Source organism: Strix uralensis, chromosome 1, assembly GCF_047716275.1.
Source record: "Strix uralensis isolate ZFMK-TIS-50842 chromosome 1, bStrUra1, whole genome shotgun sequence".
NCBI lineage: Eukaryota > Metazoa > Chordata > Aves > Strigiformes > Strigidae > Strix > Strix uralensis.
In genome coordinates, this window is record NC_133972.1 from 50,032,977 (window position 1) to 50,051,750 (window position 18,774).

At 34.8% G+C, this 18,774-nt stretch overlaps 1 protein-coding gene across 1 annotated transcript in view; it reads left to right on the forward strand.

The window, feature by feature from the left end:
* MALRD1 (MAM and LDL receptor class A domain containing 1) overlaps positions 1-18,774 on the forward strand; it is a 288,915-nt gene that overhangs the window by 132,753 nt on the left and 137,388 nt on the right. Inside the window, exon 26 of the mRNA XM_074876823.1 lies at positions 17,910-18,155. Coding sequence (XP_074732924.1) covers positions 17,910-18,155 — 246 coding nt within the window. The remainder of the gene's footprint in view (positions 1-17,909; positions 18,156-18,774) is intronic.

The following is an 18,774-nucleotide window of genomic DNA, read 5'->3' on the forward strand; positions in this document are numbered from 1 at the left end:
CCAAGGGCTGTCTGATCAGATTAGTAGGCTAGAATGGAGGAAAGTTATTTCCAGAGACAAGAGAACTGGTGGCTGTTGACTTCAGTTTTGTAGAGAAGACAGTTGTTATTTACAACAAATTAAAAGAGATTCACTGTTACATGTGTCTTTAAGAACATGGGAATATTCACAGGAGATCACATCAAGGTCCATTTCACTTGATATCTTGTCTCCAACGTGGTCAATGAGATGCTGAGTAGGAACTGAAAAAGGATGGGCATATATGATGCTTCCTCCTAATGTTTCTAACATTTCCTTTTTAGGAGGCCTTATGAACTGAATGTGGTTTTGCATATGTAGTAAACCTTAATATATTTGCCTTCTGTATAGAGTTTAGTTTCCCTGGGAACACATTCAAAAGTTTAGGTCCCTCCTCATTTTTGGCAGCAAGTTGTACAGATCTGCCACTTGCTTAAAAAGTGACTCTGTTTTCACCTTGTCTCCTATTTAATATCTTTTACTGAAAATGGTGGTGAAAACAGACAAACCCACCTACTCCATACTGATCTCTATGCAATTGTCCTTAAGCAACATTACACACCAAAGGAGTTCCAACTTATTTCTTACATGGAAACTATTCCATATGTTGTCCATTCTCTGACTTTTTAAAAAATCTACTATAAACTTTAGAGATTATAAAATCAGGTCTGTGCAGAGTATTTAGGAAATGAGTGAACGGTGGAATGATACTGTAGCAAAATTAATATTTTTCTCTTTGTTCTCTTTCCTGATAAATTCTAAAGTTTTTGCCCTTTTTGAGCATTGGGCTGCTGTGTTCCTGGAACTATCTTCAGTACTCTGCTGTGTCACTCTTTAGTAGCGGTAGTAATTGGTCCTCGTCACCCATAACTGAAGACAGATTGTGGTGTTCTGTGTAATTCAATTAATATTGCGTTTCATTGCCAGTCACTCAGGATGCAATTCATTTGTTTAACTGTGGCTGTTTTTTTCCATTGTAGTTGTATAAGATACCTGACACACCTACTTGGGGCTGGCAGCTATGTTACAGGGATTATAGGAAAGTCCAATGTCCTGAAACAGTGCCTGATGTCAGGAAGGCTGCCTGGTGCATAACAAGCTCTCGATACCGTCACTTTAAGCAACTTCATTTTCACAAAATACTTTTCCTGTTATTCATAGTTATTTCTAGCTCATATCACCCTAAATAACTTCATATCACTATGAATATATGATATAACTTCATATCACTTTCTTAACTCATTACTCATGCACTTCCCTTGTCTTTTATGAGTAAGCATTAAAGAATACAGACTTGCTACATTTTTTTTGTTTGCTGGTTGGTTGGTTTGGTTGTTTGGGTTTTTTTCCCCAGACAGTTAGACATTTTAATACAAATGTCTAATTCACACCAAAAAAATTAAAATTTGTAGAGTTCAGCAACGTAGATAACATTGAATAAAGGCAAAGTAGGAGAGTAATCAGGAAATCGAATTTGCCGAAATCTTTTCATTTGAAATATTACCCAAAACTTTAGAGTGTACTCTAAAGATCAAACGATATTGCTTATATCACTCTTTTGCAGATATAGTTAGATTTATAAAAATGTAAAGACACATAAATAGAAATAACCTTGGCAGTTATTCTAACTAATATATAATTACAAGAACCATCACATTTTATGCTTCAGTGCATAATGTGTCCTCCTACTGAAAAGAAAAAATATGTCTCCTTATGCACAACTATTCAAATAACAAAACATTTATATCTTCTGTTGAAGCAACCAGCATTGACCATTGTCTGAGAGAACAGGATGTGAAACATATAAAGAATATCTAAAGCACTTTAAAACCAGTTCTGAGAAAAAACAAACAAAAAACCAAAACCAACCAAAAAACCCCAACAAAAAAAACCTAGCCTATAAAGGGTGCTCATAATTTCTGATATGCCCCTGAACTTTTGGAAGATATCATATACTTATATAGTTGCCTTAATCATATACAGCAGGTTGTGAAACTTTTTTTTCCTTAATTAGTACCTGAACAGAAACAGACTCTCAGATGTTTCTAGAATGAAATTCCACGTAAGTGGCATTCATGGTTATAGTCTAGACTTTTAAAAATAATAAATTGACATGTTTAATTTTTTCTGTGTAATTATAATCACTGTACTTTATCAATTTAATTGGAAATATCTGCTCTTGGTCCACTTATTTCATTCTACAGTTTTTTCATTTTGTTTGATAGCTAGGATTCTGATTTATCTCCTTTGTTTTTGAGCTCTAGCCTTAACAGATTGTATAGTGGTTTGAAAACAATGTGCCCATTTGCTAAACTAAAAAAAAAAAATCCCATTTATTTATACCAGTCTAATTTACAAAATAATTACAAAAATTTAGAATAGGTTGCAATTTTAAAGATACATTGGAGTAATATTTTTTTTTTCCTAACACTCTATGGGGATTTAGGATACGTTTCTGTCTATAACTGATTGCAATATTTGTACCTACATTAAAGTACATATCATTTGAGAAGTTTCTCATACTTTATTATAATTTTATCTCAATGAAAAAAATGTCTCCCCTAAGTATTCCCAGACCTAATACCTTGAATGGGAAATAAAACTCAAAGACTGTTTATATCAGCAGTCAGAGCAGAGCCTGGACTGGGCCCATAACTGATTACAACTCTAGAAACTGGACAACAGAACATGTAGTGTCATCTAAGGTCCTTGGAGGTAGGGCACTGCCAGCAATTGTCTTTCTGTTTTGCAAAACAGTTAAACATCTCCAAAACTTTACTTAGCTCTTGGGTCTCTGCAGACTGGTTTCTGAGAAACGTATCCCAGAGCAGACATCCAAATAAGTATCATGTCAGGAGAAATGTATTTTCAGTGGTGGCAGTTTGAAGTGAGTCTCTGAGCAGCAGGTGAGGGCAGGTATTTATATCTACATTCATAGTATGAACTGGTAATTCCTTTTGGCAATGGGTAGCTGGGATATGTGAATAGCTTTTCTAACCAAAGACAAACTGTTCCTAAAATTACAAGAGGAATTCCTGACACTATATTTATAAAGGAGAACCCTGTTAAAGAGCACTGTTCTTTTATTTTCTCCCTACTGGGAGAATTAAGTAAGAAGACTTTCACCGAAACTAAGCTTTCCCAGGACCATCAGTGATACCAGCTCAGACCTTTCCCTATATGCTACATATTCCATACACAGAGTCTGCCTGTGCCTGGGTGAGCTGAGGATGTGAGAGCTCTAACTCTGCTTTGCATTCCAAGAATTAGCTAACAAGTTACTCTTACTTAAGTGTAATTATTACTTTTTTCTCACACATCTAAAAGTAGATAAATAATGCTGCAGTACAGGGCATTCTTACAAATATCAAGTGTTTTTCTATTAAGACGTTCAACAGCAAAAGTGATCTGACAAAAAATTATACTTCACTGTATCTGGTCCTATTTTACCTTTAGTGCAGTACATCTTTGCTGGGCATTTGAATTGTCTAGACATCCTGGAATAAAATTTTCATATGTAGTTAACACTGCAGGCATGTGTGTGCTTCTTTTCTCTCCCTCTAACTGTAGGAAACAAGCTGAACTTGTGGCTTTTCAGCACATACTTATCAATAGTCACTTTGGACTATTTTACTTTCCTAGTTACAGTGTTTACATTTTCAATACGGTATACATTAGACAAAGAAAAACATTATTTTGCATAAGATATTTGTAAATTTTATTTGAAAGCTCAGTATATATTTTGCGCTTTATATCAAGGAAGATTTGAGTCAATTCACTGCACAGTTTCATTTTCATTCTGTGATTTATTTTGTTTTCAAACTTTTCAACAGAATATGCCTCCCAAGTAGAATGATATTGTAGCTTTCACAAAATACCTAACCGACTATCACAAGATGTGCCTGAGTTGCTACTTAGTGGTAGGATAAACAAAGTTAATAAAAAAATAAGTGGTAAAAAGATTGTTAAATGTCAAAATTATAAAGCATTCCTGACTGTGGAAGGACCACACTTGGTTTATGCTCAAAAGTCAGATCACCTCACATACCTCACACAAGGAGAAGAGATTGAAGAAATGGAAACTCAAAAAAGTGCTTTTTTGATCTCTGGAAACTTCCAACTGTCCAGAATAAAAGCAAAGGTTGTGTCAACAATAATCACACAAGTTGTCCTCAACAAAAAATGATGGGAGATTATTGACTGAGGCTGCATGGTTCTCACTGAGCATAGGGAAAAAAAATCTAGCAGATTTTCCTCTTCAGCTAGGCCGGAGAAGGAACATCTCGGTGAACTGGAGGGAGCAAAGATTCTTTTCTCCACTTTTCTATTTTAGTAAATGCATCTTTGTTTGAGGAAAGCTCTTAATGTTTCTGTGCTGCATTTTAGGTATCTGAGTGAAAAATAAATTTGGGGGGAAGGGGAGAGATAAATAAACCATCTTGTGTGCATAATGAATCTTTAAGTAAATCTAAATTTTATCAGACTTATCTAAGACTTAAAATATTTAGAGTGAAATTCATCTCCAAGATTCAAATCAGATGTCATGTACATATAGGTGTACTCGAGATGTGTCAGGTATCTAAATTACAATTATAGTAGATGTACTATATTTATATTGCTCTTTTGTTGCCCAGTCATTCAACACAACTGAATCGCACATGTAAAGGCATCTATTGTTGTTTGTGATGTAGTAGGGTGTCTAAGAAATGCCCATAGTGCTGGCAGGTGTGTAACAGGATGTATGGAAAGTATATGCCTTTCAGGGGTAGCAGCTGGTGACAAGGAATGATGACTTACACATTTTGAAATGCTATCTGCATGGGCAACCAAATAAAACTCTAGGTTTCTATTTTAGCATGATGTGATCACTCTTTGAAGTCTAGCTATTGTTACCTACCAGATCGCCATCAGTTTTAATGGCAACTTAGACACTTAGCTTGCCTATATGTAAACATAAAGGTATATGTCTCTTTGTGAGCTGAATGCCATCTAAGTTTTTATTTTAGAACTCTTTTTGATGTGGTTTTATTTTCATCCTCTCATACAGATCTCTTTCTTTTCCTAGATTTAGATTTGCTTTTTCAGAAATGTTTTTTTGAGTTGCCTTGCTGCTAGCTTAAGCATAAATGACTGCCAAGTGATGAGCAGTTAGGTTGAGAGTCTCAGAGTGGTGGAAGATATGGAGTGTTTCCCATAATACTGGTGCAGTATCTCATCTATGGGATGTGACACACACTTGTTTAACTGTAGACTAAGCAGTTGTGGGGTGGTGGTGCATGATGTCCTCTCCCTATAACATCTGTTTCTGGTCATGTTCAGTGGCTGCAACCTGGCAATGGGTGGCTCTATCAGCATTTCCCTTTCGCATGTACCTTACAGAGATGAGATTTTGTCTTCATTAGATCCTTCTGTTCTATTCTAAATCTTCTCCATTTGAAATCTTATTGTTTCTTTCATCTCCTTTCACAAGGTGTCACCTCAGGGCCTCAGACTCTCTTTTTGTTGTCTCTATTCAGAACTGGTCATTGCTGTTTTTGCACATGGAACTGCAGTAAAACTGTCCCACACCTGGGTACTGCAGGTATTCAAGACTGAGGCATTAAGGAGACAGTAATTTAAATTCAAGACATTAGACTCACACTGAATGGTCTCTGACAGGTAATACTATGGAAACTAATGCCTCCAGTATTACTGTGCAAAGGTTTCACAGCAGAGGTTTGAAGATGATGGCTGATACCAGGTCAGATTCAGAGGAAAATATAAAAGGTCAGAATATTGCCTTCAAAATATTAGGAATTAAGAGATTAGAAGTAATTCATACCTGTTATGGGAAAAGGCCTTCAAATATGCTTTCTTGTTTAGTCTGTGTTTACTTTGAAGATCTTTCATTTTTTTAAGGACTTTAGTGTAATTGAACTAATGATAGACTTTAATATTCTCTGTGTTTTATCCAGCACTGCCATTTTTTACAGACACCTCATACAAGATTTTTATCTTGATAGAAGTGTTTATGAATTGGCTGCATAAAGCTTTATATATGACATATTTACTTTGATGCTCAGCTTGAGGATATGTAAAGCATCATTTACATGTTTTGTCAGACTAGAATGTGTCTTGTTTAACAGAAAGGTTTCCAAATTAATATTTCTATTAAATGTCATTCTATAAGGTTGAATTAAGCTACAAGGTCTGCTGCTAGCACAACAATGTCTTCTAACAGATGCCTTTGCAGTTGTGTAAGATAGGATATTTTCCAGTTTTCTGTTTATCATCTGTTTTTTACAGAGCTATTTGCAATTATATGGGGCTGTAAGAAAAACCTCAATAGTTTTTCAAACAGATGAAGTGCTTTCCATAATTCTACTGCTCAGATTCTACTGTTTTTTTGATTCCAGATCTTTTCAGTAGTTGAATGTGTGCTTACATTTTAGAGCAATACAGTTTATGAGCATATATACTGTTGAACATCATCTGGAGCACTTCATGTAACTAGATAAAGGATGCACAAGCATTTAAAGATGTGATATCAAAAATTCTTTTATTAGCATGATGAAAGATGACTTGAGAAATTATTTTCTACAAAAAAACAACCTATTGTGTGAGATGAATTTGGGGATGATGTGGTAAAATAAGGTGTTACATCAGAAGAAAATTGGTACCGATTTCAGTGAATGAGACCAAGAATGTCAATGTAATTTTCTTTGTAAGAGTAATCCTAGTTTTCTGAAGAGTTCTAATAACATACTTCCATGCTAAGTATGTAATAGCTAACTAGATAGAGAACTGAGTGAAACTGGAAGCAGAAACACTAGTTTTATACTGTGATAAATGATCATAGTATAAGTACCAACAAAAATGACTGAAAGATTAGTTTCTGAATCTCAGCATTAATTAATCCAAGTTAAGTAAAATATTTTAAGACTTAATTATTATTACTATGAATACTTCATATAATTAACTAGTTAATTAAAGCAGTTTAACTGTAAGCATTAGTTGGTTTTCTTTTCATGTGTACTAAAGATCATAATGGAAATAACAAGATATGTTATCCTATGGGGAAGGACAGCAGAGACAGAGTGAAAAAAAAATCTTTAAAATGTTACATTCTTCAATTTTAGATGAAAGAAGGTCATGCAAATCAAATACTTATCTAGAACAACTCTTTGTGTCTAATTTTGACTGTATAGTTTCTCATTTAGCAAATAATTATATTAATTTTTTAAAAACAGAAATGTGACATTCATTAACAGAAATGAATTGTGACTATTTAATAACCAATTATCAAGCAGAAATGAACTATTTCTTGAGGCTAAAAGCAACACAGCCTGTCCACCAGACCAGAAGTTATATCTACTCTGTCCCTCCCAACAGAGCACATACTTTTGCTTCTCTCCTGCATATATATATATATACAATCACTTGCACAGTCCTAGAGCAAATATTGACTTCTAACTCTTAAACTGTTTGAGACTGTAAACTTGGGAAACATGGCTGAAATATCTCTTGGGATATTTTGACATTTTTCATGCTCCTACAAAAAAGCAGCACACCTAAAGGCTCTGTGCAAGCAGAACCTCTGTTCTAGAGAAAGTATTCCCTACTGAGAAAATGTGTAACAGTGACACTGATCCCCTTTCAAGTGACAATATCAATAACAAGTTATAATTATTCCATGCTGATAAACTCAGGCATGATTTTGATCATAAGATTTTAAGCCTACTTATCTCTTATTCATAATTCTTAACATAAATGTTTTAGTAGGATATGTAAAACCTAATTAGGATGATAGAGAACAAGTTACTTTGTCTAGTGACAAGGAATAAACAGTAGCTGACTCCGCAAATAAAGATTCAATATCCAAGAGAGAGACTTTACTGTTATTCTTAACTTTTTTTGCAGTAGGGTAACAAATCCTCAATAAATACTATCTTAAGCAAAAATCTTGCCTCTCTCTTCATACAAGGAAGAAAAGATCCTTTCTATAGCAGAGCTATTGCTGTTCTGCTGTGTCAGGTAGGAACAGAGATAGATTCATACACATCCTACAACTTACTCCCTTTGGAATCAATTTCTGTGAAGGATGCTTGCGTGATTCTGTGTAGAGACTTTTAGGAGATTTACAGATGCATCCAAATGTAAATGCCCAAGAGGATGGCTTCCAAATAGATGCTATACATTGGTCTAAAAGCTATTCCAGTCATGAAGCTAAAGTAGTAAGGCTGCTTACAGTTCTTTCCTTCTGTCCCTGAAGAGTAACCCAGGATTGAGACTCTGAGTTTTGAGAGAAGATTTGCCTCTTAGTGGCGATATAGAGTTCGAAGAGCTGATTTGAGAGCTTGGTTAGCCAGGCCAGTATTCAGTATTCTAGTGCATGCAAAACATGATCTACTGATTTATGAGCTTGGAAAGACTCAGAGATGTATTTCAGATTTTTAAAAACTCCTGAATTTGGATGCCCAGCTTCCCATTAGTGAGACCTAGTTCATCACAAAGTCAATCTGCAGGAAAAGTCTTTCTCATTATTTTTTCACAGCCATAGATACAAAATTATTTTGTATTTTGAAGTTGTCTAGTGTTGTGTGGATACGCTTCAAAAGAAGATTGGTGTAAGAAAGGTTGAACTTTCAGATGAAGGTTTGGGCCAGGTAAATATGAGGTTTTTGCACTTTGTTCCGTGTTTCCCTTACCTTCCTTTTTGAGAGGAGGACAACTGAATTGCAGAGCTTGCATATAAATCAGTGTATCTGAACTGGTCATGAATAAATTTAGGCTAGATGATAAAAGGGTCCCTTATCTGAACACCAAAAAATATCCTTTTGGTAGCAGCAATGGAGAAAGTTACTGATTATATTGAAGGCAGAGAAATTGCTTGAAGTAGGTGCCTTTCATAAAAGTGAATTAGACCTAGTGATTTGAGCAATTTCTTTTAAAACCCAGGTTCCTATGAAGTGGGATAAAAAAATTTCATCATGGCTCTCTTTGCAACCATTAACTTTTCTGCTGTTTCCTTGTTCAGTCACTTGCTAAGCTTATGTGCTACTATTTGCGTACCTCAAAGAGTGATGCTAAACATGAACACATACTGAATTGAGGTACAGTTAATGAAGTTATTCTTGCTTTGGGGAAATAAATGATTGTTCAGGATTGGACTAATGTTAAATTAGGATAATCAGTATAAAATGCTTTTGTCTTAATCGTTCATACTGGTTGGGAAAAAAATAATGAACAGAACTACTTAATCACATTAGAAGACGTTAACTGTATAAGTGACATTAGAGCATACAGATTCCAAATGCAATTGTTGTTACTTGCAGAATCTCACCTCAAACCACTTACGCTGACTTTATAGGTTTATTTTTCATCTTTTTCTTTCATTGTCTGAGAACATGACTGTAACACAGAGGAAAGGGGAAAACTGACCATATTAGAAGCTATGTTTCTTTGAGATACTGAGTGATTAAAGAGTTTGTTGATAACTTTCTCTTCTATCAAGCATAATGTATTTTTCATTTTCCTATTGACCTTTACAATAGAGGCTCAAATGTGTGTGGAAGGCTGTTCAAGACATCAATAAAATCTTTTAATCATCATGTCCTCTTTAGCTCACTATAGTGTTTTATCTAATACAGATGGAAAGTTTTGTAATATCGTACGGTCAATACAGTAGTTCTGAAACTTATTCCTTCTGAGCAATGAGAGATGAAGGATTCATAGGGGTCATGAGATTCAGTTTAATCAGTTTTGGACTTTTTTAGTTTCTTCTACACCTGACACTTACTCAAGTATTGCTAAAGAGTTTAAACATAGCTGTGTTTAAGTGTTGTAATTGTTTATAGAAATTCTGTGCAAATTATGTTTCTTGCAGATCTTTCACATTTTCATCCAGAATATTCCAGAGCAGTTTCCTTTGTAACTTACATTTGTATTGTTGAATATTAATACTGATTTAAGGGAATAGATGGACATTCAAAAATAGTAGAAATCCCCAACTAATAATAGATATATATCATTTGTTATCTTCCTCTTTGAATAGTAAACAGTCATTTTATACCAATTTAAAAGTCATTCCTGGACCACCTCATAATGTCTAACATGTCAAAGAAAATGCCAGTTCCTGGAAGAGACATCTGAGGTCTTGTGGACTTATAATACAATCACTCAGTGACTATTTCCCACTTTTACTTTTTGAGCCATGTCTTTCTTCATACCTTTATTTGCCAGAGAAGAGGTTTCTAAAAGTATTTTGGTTTATACTTCCAGCTGTGGAACCAGCATTTCTCAAGTCCTCAGCCTCCATGTCCACTGTCTTCTCTCACCTAGGTTAGATCTGACCAGGAGAGTGTCCTGCCCTCTGGTCTCAGAGTCAGGGCTGTGACTGTAAATGAGAGCTGGTTGGTCAGGCTTTGAGTGGCATTTGAGGGAAGCATTTTCCACCTGTCATATTTACTGAGCACAGTCTGGCAGCTCTGGCAAGTTATACAAAGGGGATGTATCACTACACTGCAGCTCCACCTTCCACTATATGCTTTGGGCAACAATTTGGAACATGGTGGAGAATGTGAAAGGAACACATATTCCAGTGTAGCCAGTGAAGATCTCTCCTCCTTCAGCCTAAGCTATAACATCATCAAATGCTTTTAGTTCACTGCCTACCCAGCTTTCTTTTGGTCTCCTTATAGAAATTCCTTCTGATATATCTCACCTATTCAGACTTTGTGCACCCTATTTCTCGTGCTCAAGCTGTTCTGATTTATGAGTTTCTGCTTTACTTCAAGTCATCTTTTAGATTCAATCTGCAGATCTTTCTCCTATCAAAAACACAGGCAGTTAAACCACTGACCAGAGTCTGTACTAGGCACCAGGAAATGCAAATGACATATCTTCTTCCACCCTTCAAACTCTCAGATATCAACTGGACCACTAAACTAGAGGTCACAACTAAATGACTTTGGGCTCTAAGGTAGAGATGTCATCACTTATACATCAGTCCAGGCTTTGATAAAAACACTATAATGTTTAGCTGTTCAGGCAAGGTGTCAGTGTACAGTTATGTAACGTGTTTTGGGTGAGCTGTTGAATTGCACTTCTAAAGAGCATGCTACAACTTGGAGTCAAGCCTGGAGATCTTCAGAAGGCAGCTTGACCGGCTTCTTTCCAGATCTGCTGCACCAAGATATTCTCACATGGCACATGGGCTATATGGGTGCCTTCTGTGGTGGAGAAAGCTGGAGATGCAAGACTGACTTTAAACCTTTTGGACCTAAACGTGCATACTACTATGAAAAGTCACAAGTGAAAGAAAAACCAAAAATTTTTAAATGTTTGACATATTTTTAGGATTGTGGATTTTATACCTAAGGAACATTTCTTCTTTCTGTGTCTTTGCTAAGGAGTTCAGGCAGTGAATATTTAGGTTTAATTTGTTTGAGCTGGAACATGGTCAACCAAAGATTTGTTTCATTTAATTTTATTTACTAAGAATAAGAGGTCAGTTAAGCTTTTCAGGTTAGTTAGTATTTAAGCTTTCTCACTGTAATAAATGCATATAATGAGTACTATTGCTTCTGAAAAAGTTTTGCTTAAAAACTAGATATGGATTCCTTTTTGTCTTAATATTTCTTTGTTCACCCTTGAGAAGATAGGTTCTAAATTTCAGTTTGTCTTTAGAAAGGGAAGACTGTATATAAGAATTAATACATCCCTGTTCCCATTATCCACATGTCTTGTTACTGCAGTTTTCCTTGTCTATCCATTTCTTTATGGTGGAGACTTAAACCATCTGATTAACAGTGGAATAATCATTATAACATGTCATTGCACCTTGTTTCAGTTTTCTGGCAAGATAAAAAACAGTCTCAATGCTATTGTGGTAGAAGGAGTACCTATTAATGAATTCAGGCCTAGGTCTCTTCTTATTCACCATAGGAATTTCTCATCTGAAGAGATCAACTGAAAATTTCCTTTTAAACTGACCTGCTAGTATGTTTTATAGACTAAATAGGTGTAGAATTACTCAAGCAACATGGGAAAGTACGCACTATTTCTATTACTGACAGTATTAGTATAGCAGTATCGTAATAGTGAAGGAGTTAAAAAGACCTACTAAGACCTTCTTTAGTCAAAACCTGCTTTTTATTTCCTTTGAGTGAATGCACATTCACATACATCTAAGCACTTGAGACTGAAGCTTTTATTCTTTATAATATAATGGGTTTTTTTAGAGTTATAATATTGTTTTTAGAGTTGCCCTGCCCTGCCTATAGTATATCAGGTAAATTCAGTATAAAGAGGCACTGAATGCCCATCTTGCCTTCAGCTCCCCTTATCCGTCAGAATTTCTGTTAACCTTAGGTACAGCAAGGCACAATGTTAGGGCACGCTGCAGATTGGGTATGTCTTAAAGTGTAATGAATGACTGATAAATAACCATCCTTTTCTAATGAGAAATAATAAAGCACTAGAAAACAGAACAAAGAAGATACTTCAGTGTTCTGTCATGGATAGAGATGATAATGTTGAACAGTGATAGGTTACCTTGCTCTTTCTGGTTTTGATTCTTAATGGTTCTGATGATGAATATTACTGGATCTGATTACTGGAAAGGAACTATCTTATGTTTGTATGTGGAAATGGACAAGATAAGAAATCAGCTGTGGAAATTTTGGTTGTTGGAGAAGCCTTCATCAGCTCTTTGTCATGGGAGAAACTTATAAGGTTAGCAATTTCTTCACAAAGTTCCTTTTGCAAATTAACTCAAGCTGTTGTTTTTTAAACTTTCAGTTGTTCAGAATGCAAATCAATATGTCAAGGTACTTGAGAGGCTTACAAAGCCAAAAAAATAAAATGTTTGCACTCAATCCTAGAAAAAACAGACTATTTACAAAGAGTGAGCTGGTAATGTGTAGTAGTTTTTAAGTCTTTTTTTCCAGCACTACAACTTCTAAAAATCTTTAAAAATTCTTGGAATTTCCAAAGCTTTGCTTTTGAAATGAGATACATTTTTCACATTCCTGAGCTGACAAGTCATTATTACTATGCATCATCAACTGTGATGAAAGCACTTTACTCTGTGTCCTTGGGTTATACTGGTGAAATATTAGAGGAAAGATGTTCTTGTTAACAATTTTTTTTTTTAAGGACACATAACAATTCAGTCATACAGTAATGTCAACTCAGAGCAAGAATGATAATGGAGTAACTGTTGCAGGGAAAAACTCAGAGATCTAAATTATCTAGAGAGCCCCTATCCCTGGGATGTCAAACTCTGAGCCTGCTGATTAATTACTCTGACCTCTGTACCAGATTATTGTTCTACGGGAACTCTAGCTTTGATTTAGAAACAGGTATACTTCTAGTTATGTGAATGTAAATAAAATATTGAAAATATTTTGAAGCAGACCTATCTTTTCAAGGTTACTGATGTGTTATTCTGATACTTCTGAGAATTGTAAACTATCCCTTTCATTTGATTTAGTTTTGGAAAACATAGATGATGATACCATTAAATATAAAAAGTTTAAGAAGCACAAGTTTAACAACTTTTGGAATATCCTTATCACTAATCTGTTTCATGTTGTCCTAAAATATGAATTAGCTTGCTAGTGATTTTAAAGCAATGCTGATATAAAATAAGAACTGAAAAAGAAACAAGTTTAAATTATGAAAATTGTTAAATGCTTATGACTAGAGCCATAACTACAGGAATCACATATGCAATGATATTTTTTCAATTTTCTAGAAATTCTGATCTTATTTATCAGTTTAATTATCATACTTAATTTATTTCCAATAAACAAAGATATTTAAAGGACCAGCTTCAAGAAGACTGGAATCTAATGCAGAAATTTGAAATTTTCATCTCTATTTTGTAAGTACAATAGGCATGGATAAACATTTAGTTTATCTGTTATAAATTCTCATATTTATATAAACAAATTAAAGTCCGTAGCGGCACTTTGATTTTTAAAACCAAAAGGCACTACTATTAATATGTAACTTAACCTCCTGTATAACACTAACCAGGTTGTCATCTAGAGTTTTCCTCAAATTATAAAATAATTTTAAGTTAAACTAAAGCATATCTCTCAGGAAAAAAAAGTCCTTAACTGATAGAGTATTTATCACAGTCTTTGGTTATCAGTTCAGTTTTAAATTACTCAATCATTTTATTTTAATTTGAACTTCACTAACTTCAATTTTCCAACATGTTAGTCTTTGGGTTTTTTTCTACTAGATTATAGCTTTCTGCTGTCAGTGTTTGTCTTCTTACAGATAATTACAGAACATGATCAAGCTATTTCCTAAGCTTGTCTCTGATAAATTACATTGATTGGGCTCCATTTGGTCACTCAATGCAAGTGTGTAACCGGACAATTGCTTTAGGAATATTTCATGTCCAATCCAAGCAAATATGAGACAATTTGTTATCAATATTGAGTGAAAATGAAATTATTGCATACTCAGATATGAGTCCAAACACCTTGTGAGAACTTGTAATGTATTTTAATGGTAAAGTAATAAGTGGTATTTTAAAAAAAAAAACAACACTATTACCTTCATACAGGGAAGAATGAGTGATTCTCATCCTGAAATACCAGGCAAACTAAATATTTTGGAGGAAATAAACAACTGATCGAGAATTTGGGTGATAAAAAATTAGTTTGAGTTTAAGATGTTTCTGAACAGAGATGTAGGAAGATCATCTAAATATCTTAAGACCTTTTAAGCGATAGTGATAAAAACTAAGTCCTTCTCAAGGATCTCCATCTGCTAAAGTGAAAGAAATGAATAAACAAATAAATAAAAGTGTGCTTGTGCATCATCTTATGCATTACTGGAGTTAATTTATTTTACAGGATTTAAAACTTTATTTTAATTTATTTTCAGAAAGGAGCTAAACAAGCAATAAAGTTATTACTATGATATAGAGTGATATAAAAATTAGCTACCTCATAGAAAAGTCCTGTTGTGACACAGGCTATGGTTTCAAAGATTAAAGAATAATTTTTTCCTCTCTGGAACTGATTTCTTTGAGAACACAACCATTTTTGCTGGAGTTTGAAGTTTACGTGAATAATACACATAGGTGCCATTTCTTAATATGAATGTCTTTTCTGTAATTTATTGCTGCTCTGCCTCAACGCTGCAACCTATATACCATATTATCTTTATTACTATTCAAAGCTCATTGATGTAGAAGATAAACCATACTATGGTTCTGATGGTAAGATTACTTTCTTTCTTGATGTTTACAGGTACATTTTTTTCAAAACATATTTAAGAGAAACACCTTCATAAAATACGGGTGATTAATCCTTGTCCTAATTACATATTTTATAATATAAATGTTTCATCTGTTGATTTGGCTCAAGATATATAAAACAAGGGTATTATTGACTGGTGCAGCCATTTTCCTCTGTCATGTAAATCCTCCTCAAATCAGAGATTATTGATCTGAAAGACACTAACAGCTTCTTTGGATCCACTGCAGCCTAGTGTGTTGATGTAGTTACCACATAGGGCAAAAAGTCTACCTGCTAGTAATCTTTAAGAAACACTGCTTGGAGGAAAAAGTTACTGAACCTTGCAAAGAAGTTCCTCTCAATTCAATCCCTATTATAACCAAAGCATTTATATAACAGAGTGTTTGGATTGTTCAGATTGAGAAAAAGTAGAGTGGAAAGGAAGAGAGCTCAAAACCCCCTTTTCTTATAGGCTGTTTTTTTGCTGTTTTGTTGTTTGGTTTGGTTTGGTTTTTTTACAGTTATAAAACCTTAAAAATTTGTCATTTAAAGAGAAAACATACTGTCGAAGCACATCCAGAAACAAGTCACGTTACAGACTCAGTTAGACAGTGTAATATCTTTCATTACACATGGTTGAAAAGATTCATTCATGCCAGGATTCAAGATGGATTTTTTTGTTTTTCCTCAGACAACAAAGACTTCCACTTTTCAACTCCACTTTTTGTCTTGACCTGAAACTGGAAGTAATGCCTCAAAATGAAATAGTTATTGCAATTATTGATCATGATGAACAGCAAGGAAAAGTATTTTCAAGCATGTACTGCATCCTGAAATTTAAATTCCTAGTTTGCTGACAAAATAAATTATTTGCTTAAATTCTTAGTGCATTCATATAAAAGGAATAGATGCCATTTATATTAGGCAGCAATTTTATAACAAATCTCTGTCACCCTTTGGGAAACAACACAGGTGATTGAAATTCTGAAGCAGATTGATAGAAGTTTCTGGTGGGCTCTAGCTCTCTTGCAGGTTACAATAATTAGACACTGACTGATACATCAATTTTCAGAGATTGTGTACTAATAAAAATCCCACTGATGCTTTCATAACTTTTAACTGTGAACTTCAAACAAGTATTCTTCTTCTAGTCAGAGCCTACCCATTTTCCTTGTCTCCAGCTCTGGAGACCTTTGATGTTCCTGACTTTCTAAGTCATTATCAGACTTTTATTCTGGCTTGCTTCTTTTGTTCAGGACTTTTTCTTCCTTTCTCTGAGCAACTGTTAAAAGCCAAAACACACACAGTCTTCTAGAGTAAACATGATACATACTTCCATGTTACAAAGAAATCAGGAATTAAAACTTAAAGATTTCCTTGGAAATCTTGCTAGAGATATCTATGGTATTCCAATATTTATTTGTATTTATTTGTTTATTTTTAATAAGTATGTGTTAGGAGGATTTTTTACTTTAAAAAGAGGGGCTAATGCTTGTTTTCATTAGCTGACATCTAGTGATTCAAGGCTTGTTTTCACTGCAGCCAAAACCTACAACAAAGGGGTGTGGCAATGCCCTTTTACTTAGTTTGGGGCATTTGAAATGTAGAGTCTGGCATAAACAGTCCTAAGGATGGAGGTTGCCATCACACAACTGGATGCTCCATCTCTTATTTTCTTTTGTTAATAAATCAGTTATTCTGACCTCTTAATAAAATCCAGCCTTATGTGAATTTCATTTAGCTCCATCAGGCCCTCCTTTAAATTAAGGTAGTGGATATGGAAACATGTTTTTAGCACCATGTGATTTTCAGTATCAATTCAGTATCTTTCCATATTTGTACAACTTTCATACATATGCATATTTTAATTTTATGTCTGATGAGCTAATATAGTGATACTCCTATTTTAAAATAAAATTATGCTTGTGCATTTATTTCTGGCAGAGCAAATATATGAAGGAAATAAGGTGGGTCCATTTCAGAATTTTATGTCTCTCTTCCTGATTAGAGAATATACTGAAGGGGCTGCTTTTTATCCAGAGCCCTGAAGAAACTTATCTGAAATGAAAACATGATGCTTAGAAATGGATCCTATGAAATGAGTTCTACAATTTTTAGGCTGTACAATAGCAGAATTATCCCTCAATAATGACAGGAATACTGCACAAAAAGGACAGCATCAACCCACTGAACTCATCTGAAAAAAAAAAAAAAAAAGAAAAAAAAATCCATTAAAAGGCAAACCTCTGTAGTTAAAATAGAAAAGCTTTTTCTTCCAAATTGCTGCTAAACTGAGCTCAATTTTGCAGCTAAAATGAAATGGTTTAATCTTACACCACATGAAAGGAGAGTGTCAGCAATTAAGACAGACTAGAAAGCTTTGTTAGTGAAGGAATGCCTGGCTGGAACTTGCCCTCAAAGGCTTTACAAGGGAAACAGTCATTTATTTAGGCAATCTCTTGACAAAATACAAAAGAAATAAACTGATAATGGATTGGCACTTCAGGGGAACCAAAGGCTTTTAATAAAACTGTTCTGGACCACCCTCCTCCTCCTAAATATCCAATTCTGAGATGTAACCTTCCAGTAACCTTGCTAGGATGCATGGCAGTGCAATTCACCAGGACACCCCCATTCTTCTCTTTTCAGGCTCCTGCTCATATGGGTATTGGCAATGTCAGAACGGCAAGTGTTACAGACCAGAACAAAGATGTGATTTTGAAGACAACTGCGGGGATAATACAGATGAGAGTGAATGTGGAACTTCCTGCACCTTTGAGAACGGCAGATGTGGCTGGCAAAATTCCCTGGCAGACAATTTTAACTGGGTGCTAGGGGTCAGCTTACCTCAAAGTCTTAGACCTCCCGGGGACCACACGCTTGGAAATAGAACTGGTACGTTGTCAGTTCACAAACAATTGTGACAATGTAATTGTCTTCATGGAGCTTTTCATACCTCCCTTCACAGGCAACAGGGGGGCTCTAACATGTCTAATCAGGGTGTCATTTTTAATGAATTAATTGTGTAACAATATCAAAATATTAATTACTGTTCTAAAATGACTTTAGGTTAGGAGAAATTGGTTCTCAGTTGTTTCTCCTTTATTGCTGTAAGAGTCAAGCAAGATAATATGTTACTTGTCAGGAGAGAGGCATTTGGCCTGGCTGCAGCTTGCAAGGGTGAGTTAGCTCAGCTCTGAGATCCACTGGGTATCACTCCTCTAGAGATTGAGCTCATTTCCAGGAAGCTTACCCATAGTGACTATTCATCATTTAATTTCAGGTAATTTTAAATACATTTAAATAAATAAACTTTTTTTGTGAGTGGCAGTGCAGCTCCTAGTTCGTTTTGGCCAAAGCACTCAGTTACCTGTTCTTGTTCTTTCTACAAGCTCTGCGCCTTCATCCTCTGCTTTTGATGGTCCCATAGCTCAGGCAAAGTTGTTACCAAAGTTAAGCTCAGAACTGATCTTAAATTAAAATACTGCACAGGAGAGTTGCAGAAAGGCAGGGG